At 48.5% G+C, this 9,994-nt stretch overlaps 1 protein-coding gene across 1 annotated transcript in view; it reads left to right on the top strand.

The window, feature by feature from the left end:
- Positions 1–9,994, top strand: part of MROH1 (maestro heat like repeat family member 1) — an 87,622-nt gene that overhangs the window by 52,159 nt on the left and 25,469 nt on the right. The window contains exons 24-32 of the mRNA XM_042464492.1: positions 1,048–1,170; positions 1,569–1,648; positions 2,290–2,425; positions 3,939–4,034; positions 5,018–5,122; positions 5,825–5,960; positions 7,087–7,199; positions 7,922–8,074; positions 9,295–9,404. Coding sequence (XP_042320426.1) covers positions 1,048–1,170; positions 1,569–1,648; positions 2,290–2,425; positions 3,939–4,034; positions 5,018–5,122; positions 5,825–5,960; positions 7,087–7,199; positions 7,922–8,074; positions 9,295–9,404 — 1,052 coding nt within the window. The remainder of the gene's footprint in view (positions 1–1,047; positions 1,171–1,568; positions 1,649–2,289; positions 2,426–3,938; positions 4,035–5,017; positions 5,123–5,824; positions 5,961–7,086; positions 7,200–7,921; positions 8,075–9,294; positions 9,405–9,994) is intronic.

The following is a 9,994-nucleotide window of genomic DNA, read 5'->3' on the forward strand; positions in this document are numbered from 1 at the left end:
GAACGGCGGGGGGATATACAGGCTGGGTCTCCCTTATCCGGAAATCTGAAATATTCCAAAACTCTCTTCATGGGTGGCTTAGAGAGTACACTGATGGTTCAGTGTGCACCAAGTTTGTTCTGTGCACAAAATCATTAAAAATGTTGTATGAAGTTGTTGTAAATTGTGTGCCTTCGTTTCTTTCTTGTGGTAACCCTAAGGTGAATCTATCATGGGGATTTCTTGACAAGTTTCTTCAGAGGGGGTTTGCCTTTGCCATCCTCTCAAGCTGAGAGATTACTACTTGCCCAAATTCAACCCAGTGGGTTTACATGGCTGAGCTGGGATTTGAACCCTGGCATAAAATTACCCCTAGGAAATGTCCATAAGATGAATACTATGCATACATTAATTTTGTGTTTAATATCTCCAAGATATTATGTGTATATATGCAAATGGAGATATTCCAAACTCCATAAATAAATACTGAATCCCAAACACTTCTGGTCCCAAGCATTTTGGATAAGGGAGACTCAGCCTTGTTGAGGAGAAAAATTCATGTGCCTGGGCCATAATCCACAGAAGCTTTTGTTGCATCATCATCATCATCATCATCATCATCATCATCATCATCATCATCATCATCGGCCTCTAAGCTTGTACAGGTCTCTGGTTTTTGCACTACATTGGTCACTGACCTTCAGTGGACCTGAGTCTTTAACGTGGCTGAGCTCAGCTGGACTTTGGGTGGGCATCCATAGGTGGGCACCAATTCCTCCTTCCTTTCCCAGCAGTGGGCCAAAGGGCTGTGAGGCTGCAACCTGGACTTCTCTGGGGAACCTGGGGGGGGGGGTGGTTAGCAGGGGAAGGACCGTCAAGGCTTGTTGTCCTTTATTAAATCATTATGGACAACAAGCAAATATAAGCAACTAAAGATACCAATCAAATATCACAGCATATTACATAGCCTGCCCACCCCTTACAAAAGTTGTGCATATCACTTTATCTCTGATCTGTCCATGCTGTCCCTCTTTCTCCTGCCCTGCCTAATGGGATCACTGCCCTCAGGACCTAACCCTGAAGCTGTGTCTCATCCGGAGCATCTGCATGATTTGCCAGGCCATCTGTGCCAGCTCCCAGTCTGGGGACTTCACCTTCTCCCGCAAGGCTGAGCTTGTATCTCAGATGATGGTAAGGGGCGATAAATGGGGCATGTGTTTGTATATATTTCTGTCTGTGTTGTGGGGATACGCCAGCAGATTGAGTCCATTTAGTTGGTTGTGGCTAGACTAAGACCATAGAATCAATTACTGAATGGTGAATCAGTAAGACTGAGTGGGAAAGTCAAAGGGGTGTGCTAATAACTTCCCCAAGGCACTGCAAATAGACTGGGGAAGGGGAGATGTAGTTCTCCAAGGCCCTACAGGGCCCAGCATGAGGTAGCCCCCTCCCCCAGTAATTCCCTTGGGGTTTCTTCATCCCCAAGGCAAACGTGGGCTCAGCCATCTCCTTCAGTGGACCCCAGGTGGTCATCCAGGGCCGGCCGTGGCTGCGTTGGCTTTTCACCAGCTCCTCTTCCTCTTCCGCAGGACTTCATCAAAGCTGAACCTCTGGACTCCTTGCGCACTCCCATCCGCCAGAGAGCCATGATGGCCTGCATGTACCTGGTGTATCCTTTCTCTTCTCTGCCCTCCAGCCAGCCACAACTTTGGACCCATGGACTGGGAAAACTGGGGTGCAGTGAGTCCCCCTCTGTGCCCTGGCCAGATTGGACCACCAAGACTCTTATGATGTTCTGCCTTCTGAGACATCATTAGTCAGATGTCTATTAAATAATCAAACGCTCAGAACTATTAAAGCGACCATTGTTGTTGAGCCTTCCTAGGAATAGTCAGTCTGCAGTCTATTCTTTGCACACTTGTTTCTGTGTGTATTGTGTGCCTTCAAGTCAACTCCTAGTTTTGCCTTCTGAGTCTTTCAGGTGATTTTGGAGTTCATAAATATTTTGACATGAGGCATCGAATCCTGTAAAGGCCAATTAAGCATGAACCTCATCCATAATGGAGGAATGGTGAGGAACACTGCAAATACCAAATGCTTTTTAAAAAGCCAGATATGTTTGATGTTTCATTTTTTCCCCCTATAGGACAGAAATCATGTATTACATTGACCCTTTTCATTCTTCTCAAAAGACAGAATCCATCCAGTGGATATTTTTCAAGTAGTTGCACATGCCTTTATCCAGATCTGACTTCCCCCTTGTTTTGTTTCCTTTCCTTCCATCTTGGTGCCCTTAACTTTCTCCTCCAGCGTCCTGGAGCCACCTCTGAGCGACGCGGAGAAGGCTGAGCTGATCGAAACCTGCCTTGGCAGTGTCCTCCCCCTGCCTCTTCCGGATGCCCCAAGGGAAAAAGAGGGCCTGGCGGCAGACCCTGGGCACAGAGAGGTATGGGTACAGGAGCCCTGGCCACCCTCACCTTTGGTTGGCACAGGGATCAGTGGGCATCATGTCTGCACATGCACAGCCATGGGCAAAGCGTTGCTCCAACTCAGTGGTTCCCAACCTTTGGTCCTCCATTCGCATTGGTTTTGACACATTTAGGCAGCTTTTTGGAGAGGGGCCACACTTTGGGGTCCCAAGGGCTGCATATAACTCATAAACCATGTTTTGCTCACCTTGATGTAGGGACCAGTGGGAAGCGGACTGACTTTGGGCCGTGCATTATAATTTTGCAAAAGCCCTAATTGCTTTTTAGCTATACCATACTTTGTTTTAACCTGTGCTTTGGGTTCCTTGTTGCAAAATTGACAAGTAAATAAATACAGGCCTACCTCAGGTAACAAATCCTCTGACAAAGAGGTTCCTTTTTACCAACTGTTTTTGCATCTGCCTGCCCTCTGCCTTTTCCTTCATTTCCTCTGCAAGCTGAACATTTTCTGGCTGCATTGGCATAAGGAGGAGGGCTGGAGGAACACAGACTTTTGGTGGTGGGTTGTAATACCATATCTGCAGGGAAAGAATGGGATTCTGCTCTGTTTGCCTACAACAGACTAGGTAAACAGCAGCTTCCCCCAGAATCCCTAACTGGGCATATCTGTGCAGAAAGAAAAGAGGAGAGCCAATAAGCCTTCCTCCCCAGCCTCCCCAACATGTTAAGAAAAAGTATGGATCTAGAAGTCTGGCCACCAGAAAGGAAATCATAGGAAGTGTGGGGACTGGAGAAAGGAGAAGTCATCCCTGGGTGCATTTTGGAAACTGCTAGAGAAAGTGGCCTCTAGAAGACTCGGGATGTTTTTCTTTAATGTGCAAGCCTCACCCTGTTTTTCCATGTCATGTATGCATATTGGTACATCACTTGTCACCCTCTGGAAAATCAGTATGCCAAGGGATCTTGCAGCACCCTTGAGACTAATTGTGTGAAAGAAGTTGTAGCATAAGCTTTGCTAGACTGTGAACTGAGCATAAACTTCCATTGGCATGGTCTACTTCCTCAGAGTGAACTAATGCATCTGTTCATTCACTCCATGCATCTCAGGAAGCAGACCTAAGCCTATGAAAGCTCATGCTACAACTTCTTTCTCGCAGTAAGTCTCAAAGGTGCTGCAAGTTCCCTTTGCATACATATGCATATTGTTAATTTTTGCACACATTTGCATATTGTTAGTTTTGGATAAACATTTTGCTGGAACGTGTTGAACTGCTCTTCTATTTTTTGTGGGGTAGGAACCTTTCCCTGTTCTTTCTATGTTACCTCTGCCTCAGGTACCAAATTTTCTGTTAAAGAAGGAGTGCCCAGGAGAACACAGAATTTGCATTAACAGAGGTCTACCTGTAGAGAGCGAAGGCACTTCCATGCCCTGTTGGGATGTAGGGAGCTCCTGTGATGTGCTTGCGTCTGGCCGTCTTTGTTTGTCCTCCTCCGTAAACGCACCACACTTCTCTTCCTTTACTCCTCCAGCCTCTGTGGAGCAACACCCTTCACTCCCTGAAGGACTTGCTGAAGAGCCTCCTCCACCGGCACATGACGCCCCACGGCCTGCAGAACATGTTTGAGGTAGAGGACAGCCCAAGATGGTGGGATGGGGTTGGGAGACGGGGAGGTCCCTGGGAGCCAGTTGCGACTCATGCCCTTTGGGGATGGAGGGATGGAGAGATTGTGAGGGTACATCTACACTGGAGAATCATGGAGTTGGAAGAGACCGCAAGGGCCCTGATCCACTCCAACCCTTTCAGCCATTCAGGACGACACCATCAAACCCTCCCTGTGGCAGATGGCTATCCAGCCTCTGTTTAAAGACCTCCAAAGAAGGAGACACCACCACACTCTGAGGCAGCAGTGTCTTCCACTGGGAAATAGTCCTTACCATCAGGAAGTGCCTCCTAATGTTGAGTTGGTATCTGTTTTCCTTCAGTTTTGATCCATGGCTCCGTGTCCTATTCTCTGGAACAGTAGAAAATAAGCTTGCTCAATAGGACGTCCCTTCAAATATCTAAAAATGGTTACATAGAGATAATGCGGTTTGACACCACTCTAACTGCTAGGGCTCTATTCTACAGAATCTTGGGATTTGCAGTTTTATGTGTCATCATCACTCTTTGGCAGAGGAGGCTGGAGGTGTTGTAAAACTACAGATCCCACTCTTCCATCGGATGGAGCTACAGCACTTAAAGTGGTATCAAACTGTCTTGTTTCTACAGTGTAGTTGCACCCCCAGTCTCTCTTTATGTCTCATCGGTGTCCCTCTTCCTCCTGTTCTCCTTGGGGCAGATGTGGCTGGCACAGTCTCTGCAGTGGCAGGAGCTGTGTGTCTTCTCCCTTTCTCTGGGGAGCTGAAAGTAAAACAGCTGGGGCCTCCTCTGGCCCTGAACTTCTGGCACTCCCAGTGCCCCCTCAACATTGCTGGGAGGTTGCCTTGCCTTCTCCCCGGCCCTTTTGAGTTGCTCTTTTCCCAAGTGCCCTGCCTGGGGAGGGTGGGGGGTAGGACCTGCTTTTTGGGGTCTCCTGGCCCACTCATGCGCCCACTCTTCTCTCCGCAGCACCTGAGCCCCTGGGTCAAGTCGGCCAAGGAGCACGAGCGAGAGCGAGCCGTGGAGGTCGGGGCGGCCATCTTGGAGTTCTATCGGGAGAAGCTGAACGTCAGCGTGAGTTCCCCCCATTGGGTCCGTTAGTCTCCCACTGTTCTTGGGCTGCTTACTTTGGGTTCTCCCCGCTGGCGTTATGGTAGCTATATTCAAAATATTCAATTTGTAATCAATATATATAGCTAGCAAGCTAATGGAAAATGATTTAGAGCCCAGGCTGAGAGGGTGTCTTGAGATAGATAAGCTTAAAAGGGTCAGAGTAACATCTTGAAGGCTTTTCCACCCATCGTGGCACCTGAGAGCTTGCATTAGGACATAATTAATAATGTCATGGAATGACATCTTGGAGCATCCTGGTACTGGTAGTTAAAACAAGAGACAGAATGTACACACGCGAGGTTCCAAATGTATGCATGTTTGTATCCAATGAATGTAAGAATTATATATATATGTTTAACATTATTTTTGTAGCCAATCCATGATGAAGAAGAGTTTCCTTTGTCTGAAACCCTATAAAACCATAAGTTAATTTTTGCTCTGGGCTTCAGAGCTCTGGAAAGTTATTTCCTTCTGAAGCCAGCTGGCTTAAGTGATAAAGCTGATTTCATGTTAAGGATTCTGGGTCTCCTACCTGACTGCTTGTTGGTGAGAGCTGAGCAAGATTGCTTAGCAACTTATAGGAAATCTAGAACAGTGTGAGTTTGGCCGGGTGAGGAAGGGTGCTCCAATGGCCTCTCTCTGGCCCTCTCTTTTCCTCTCCAGACGGTGGTCCCTTTCTACAACCTGGGGCTGCTCATGGCCCTCTTCTCCCCTCGCTGCACCGACTCCCTGGCCAGCGTCCGCCAGCACGCCGTGGACTGCGTTTACTCCCTCCTCTATGTCCAGCTCTGCTATGAAGGTAATGGTCAGCAGCACCAGGAAGCGGATATGAATGGTTGGGCATCCCTTCTGGGACTTCCCCTGAGCCTTCCTCATTGCTCCCACCGTTGTTGTTGTTGTCATTTCTGAATTATGGCAACCCTAAGGTCATAGGGTTTTCTTGGCAAGATTTGTTCACAGGAGGTTTGCCATTGCCTTCTCCTGAAGCTGAGAGAGTGTGGCTTGTCCCAGGTCACAAAGGACAAGCAGTGTCTGAGTAACACTTGATGCTTTGGCGGTCTCTGTGTGGACAGGGCCCATGCAGAGTTTTCCCAGAAATGTCCGTGGATGCAGCTCCTGTTGTTTGTTGTTGTTGTTTGTAATCAAGTGGAGTTACACAAAGGGCACCTTCTCATCCACAGCACTACTCAAGTCTTGCAAACTCAGCAACAGTGGTTTCCTTATGACAGTTGTTCTCAACCTTCCTAATGCCACAACCGTTTAATATAGATCCTCATGTTTTGGTGACTCTCAGCCACAAAATTATTTTCATTGCTACATGCAAATATGTGTTTTCTGATGGTCTTAGGCGATCCCTGTGAAAGGGTCATTTGACCCCCAAAGGGGTCCTGACCCACAGGTTGGGAACCACTGCCTTATGGAGTTCATCCAGTTGCCATGCTTTCCCCCTCTTTTCCTGCCGCCTTCCACTTTATCAGTGAGTCAAGTTGTCTCATGATGTGTCCAAACTATCAGTTTGGCTAGTTTGGCTTCTAGAGAGATTTCACGCTTGATTTGCTCTCAGACCCATTTATTTGTGTATGTGGGGTTTTCTTTTGGCAGTCCAGGGTTTCCACAGAACTCTCCTCCAGCACCATGTTTCAAAAGAGTTGATTTCTTTCTCCCTCTTGGTATTCACCATCAATGTCCAGCTTTCACATCCCTATATAAAAATTGGACTGTCCTATATATAATGGCCTTGTCCTCCTTTGCAGTTATGACATCTGGTCACCCTGTGTAGGAGCCAAGAACGAAGCAGTAGGCTCTTTTTACAAAGCATTTCTGTTTTCCCCTTCAGAAAGGGTTAATGGTCACAAAGCCCCTCTGAGTCCAACAGGAGAGTCCAGTGGTCTCAGGCTTTGGTTCCTCTTCCTTCTCGCTTGCAGGGTTTTCCCGGGACCACAGGGACGAGTCCATTGAGAGGTTGAAAGCCATGAAGCCCGGACTCAAGGACCCTGATGTCAACATCCTCTTCCAGGCCTGCTGCAACATTGCCAAGGTAAGGCCATATCTGCAGCAAGCATCCCAGTCCCTGGCTGCCATGGTAAGCATTGCCACACTTGCAGTCCCTTGCAGCCACAGTGCCAGTCAGAGAGGCCCCTGTGGCAGTAGGCCACAAAAACTAAATGCAGAGTTATAGGATGGGGGATAATTGGCTCAGCACTACTGCATGGAAAAAGGACCTTGGGATTTTTGCTAACCATCAGTTGAGCATGGGCCAACAGTGTGATGCTGCAGCAAAGATGGCAAATACTGTCTTAGCTCCCATTAATAAAAGGATAGTTTCCAGGCTGAGGGAAGTAATAGTCCCCCCATATTCTGTGCTGGTCAGGCTACGGGGGGACTGCCGTTCTCCTGGAGTCCCACCGTGCCTGTTATTCAGTATCCGATAGCACCATTCCTTTCTTCCATATTCTGCTCTTACCCGCATGGATAAGAAATGGGTTTATACACACAAAAGCTAATGTAAAAATAAAAACCAAAAGGTGCTGCCACATTTCTAGGATTACTCCCTAGAAATTCTTAATTGGGGAAAGAGTTCAATGTAGAACCCAGGGACGGCTTGTTTCTGATGTTAAGCAATAGCATTTCAAATTGTGCCGGAGGGATGTTTCTGCCTCTCGCTTGAGCCATAGGGTCTGCTTGGGGCGTGGGGTGTGTGGGGCAATCTGATTCCAGCCATCCTGCTGACCTTTGCCCGTCTTGCCACCCTCCAACCAGGTCATTGCCAAGCGCCTCCCGCCTGACCAGATGCTGAGCCTCCTCCTCTCCATGTTGGAGGGCTTGGCAGATCCAGACCGGAACTGTTCGCGGGCGGCCACTGTGATGATCAACTCCATCCTGAAAGAACGGGGGGCTGTCTTGCTGGAGAAGGTGAGGAGGGAGCACTCAGCGCCAGGACCCCTTGGCTCCCTCCGGGGACCATGTGGTCAAGGTGGCAACCTTTGACTCTTGGGCTCCAGGGTGCCCTTGCCTAAAACAATTACACAGCATCCCTTTAATGGCACAATTGCATGCGTTTATGCAGAAGGTGCGGCCCAAGTGGCTTACTAACGCTGTTGTAGACCACGTGGAGATTCTTGCTCAGTTATGGATGAAATGAAAGGAGACCAGGCTCTAGTGAACATGGCTTTTTTTGAGTTCCCCTCTAGCGATTTGGACTCTGGAAGCCACGTGTCCCTTGGGGTGGCTGTGGGCCATGGCTGTCCTAAGTCACCGGCCAGCTTGGCAACCCTTCTGGGCCGCCCAGTTGCCAGACTGCCAAGCTGGGGCTAGTAGCTTGCAGCCAACAACCCTCCTGAGTTGGGAGGATTCTGTGGGTTTGGAGAGGGGCCTTGGTGGTGGTCCTGTGGAAGCCCATATTGGCTGGAGGAAGCAGTTATGGCAAAGATGGGCAGTAAATTCATATGCCATTGACCCTCTGTATCCATGGATTTTCTATCCACAGATTTAAGCATCCATGATTTGAAAATATTTTTTAAAATGTATAAATTCCAAAAAGCAAACGTTGATTTTTACCTTTTTGTATAAGGGACACCATTTCACTATGCCATTGCATTTAATGGGACTTGAGTATCTATGAATTTTATTACCTATGATGGTTCCTGCAACCAAACCCCAGTGGATACTTCTCTTGTGAGTGCAACCAAACCCCAGTGGATACCAAGGGCCCACTGCAACAACAACAACAATACATTGTACCTGTGCCGTATACGGGCTCACCATACATGGACTTGAGGTCACGTGGATGGCGGGCCTAAGAGAGCCAGCCAGGTGTAGTGGTTTGGGTGTTGGACTAGGACATTGTGAGACCAGAGTTCAAATTCCTGCATGTCCATGGAAACCCACTGGGTGACTTTAGGCAAGTCTCACTCTCTCAGCCTCAAAGGAAGGCAAAGGCAAACCTCTTCTGAACAAATCTGGTGAAGAAACCCCAATGATAGGTTCATCTTAGGGTTGCCATAAGTCCTAAACAACTTGAAGGCACCCAGGAAGCCTTCCTGCACTTCCTCTTTCCTGCCATCAGGTGGTGATCTTGCACTGCTTCCTGCGTCTGGCTTGGTGACCTCTTTGTCCAGCTGTTTTTTCCGCAGGGGATGACCTCCACTTTTCGGGAGAAGCTGAATCATAGTATGCATGTGGGGCAGGGAGATTCTGGAGTGAGGAAAGGAAGGACCTTGGCTGGAACCATGGCATTTGAACTGTCAGTGCTGATCAGGGCGGCCATTAGTTGCCTCCTGCCTCCCAGTCGCGCCTGGTGTAGAGCATGGGCAGTACAAGGGTCCTCTTGGCCTGGCGTCCTACTGGTGGACTTTACTTCAGGGCATCTGGACAATCTCTCTGGGAGCAGAGCACTGGGCTAGAGAGTCCTCAGGCCTCTCTCCCTTTATTACCTCACGGTTTGAGGGTCAAGGGTGCTTCATTGGGGATGTGGCCAGAGGCATTCCGCATCCTAGGGGTGTTGTAGCAGGAGACCCTGCACTGAGCAGGGGCTGGAATAAATGACCTCTGGGGGACCCTTCTTGCTCTAGGATTCTATAACTCCTTTTGGCCAGCGGCCCCACAGTTTGCCTTGATCTTGAGTACCAGGGTGCCCTTTGGCTCTATGGCCCAGAGATCCTCCAGGACCAGGCCCTTGGTCCACCTGGGACAGGTATGTAGTATGAAGAACTATGTTGAGAGAAATGTGCGGCATAAATAAGGTTAACCACAGCAGCAATTACTCGATGGTAAAAGATGTTTGGCGGTGGAACAGTCTCCCTTAGAAAGAGGTAGATTCTCCTTCATCAGAGG

This window comes from Sceloporus undulatus, chromosome 4 (genome assembly GCF_019175285.1).
Source record: "Sceloporus undulatus isolate JIND9_A2432 ecotype Alabama chromosome 4, SceUnd_v1.1, whole genome shotgun sequence".
In the NCBI taxonomy this organism is placed as follows: domain Eukaryota; kingdom Metazoa; phylum Chordata; class Lepidosauria; order Squamata; family Phrynosomatidae; genus Sceloporus; species Sceloporus undulatus.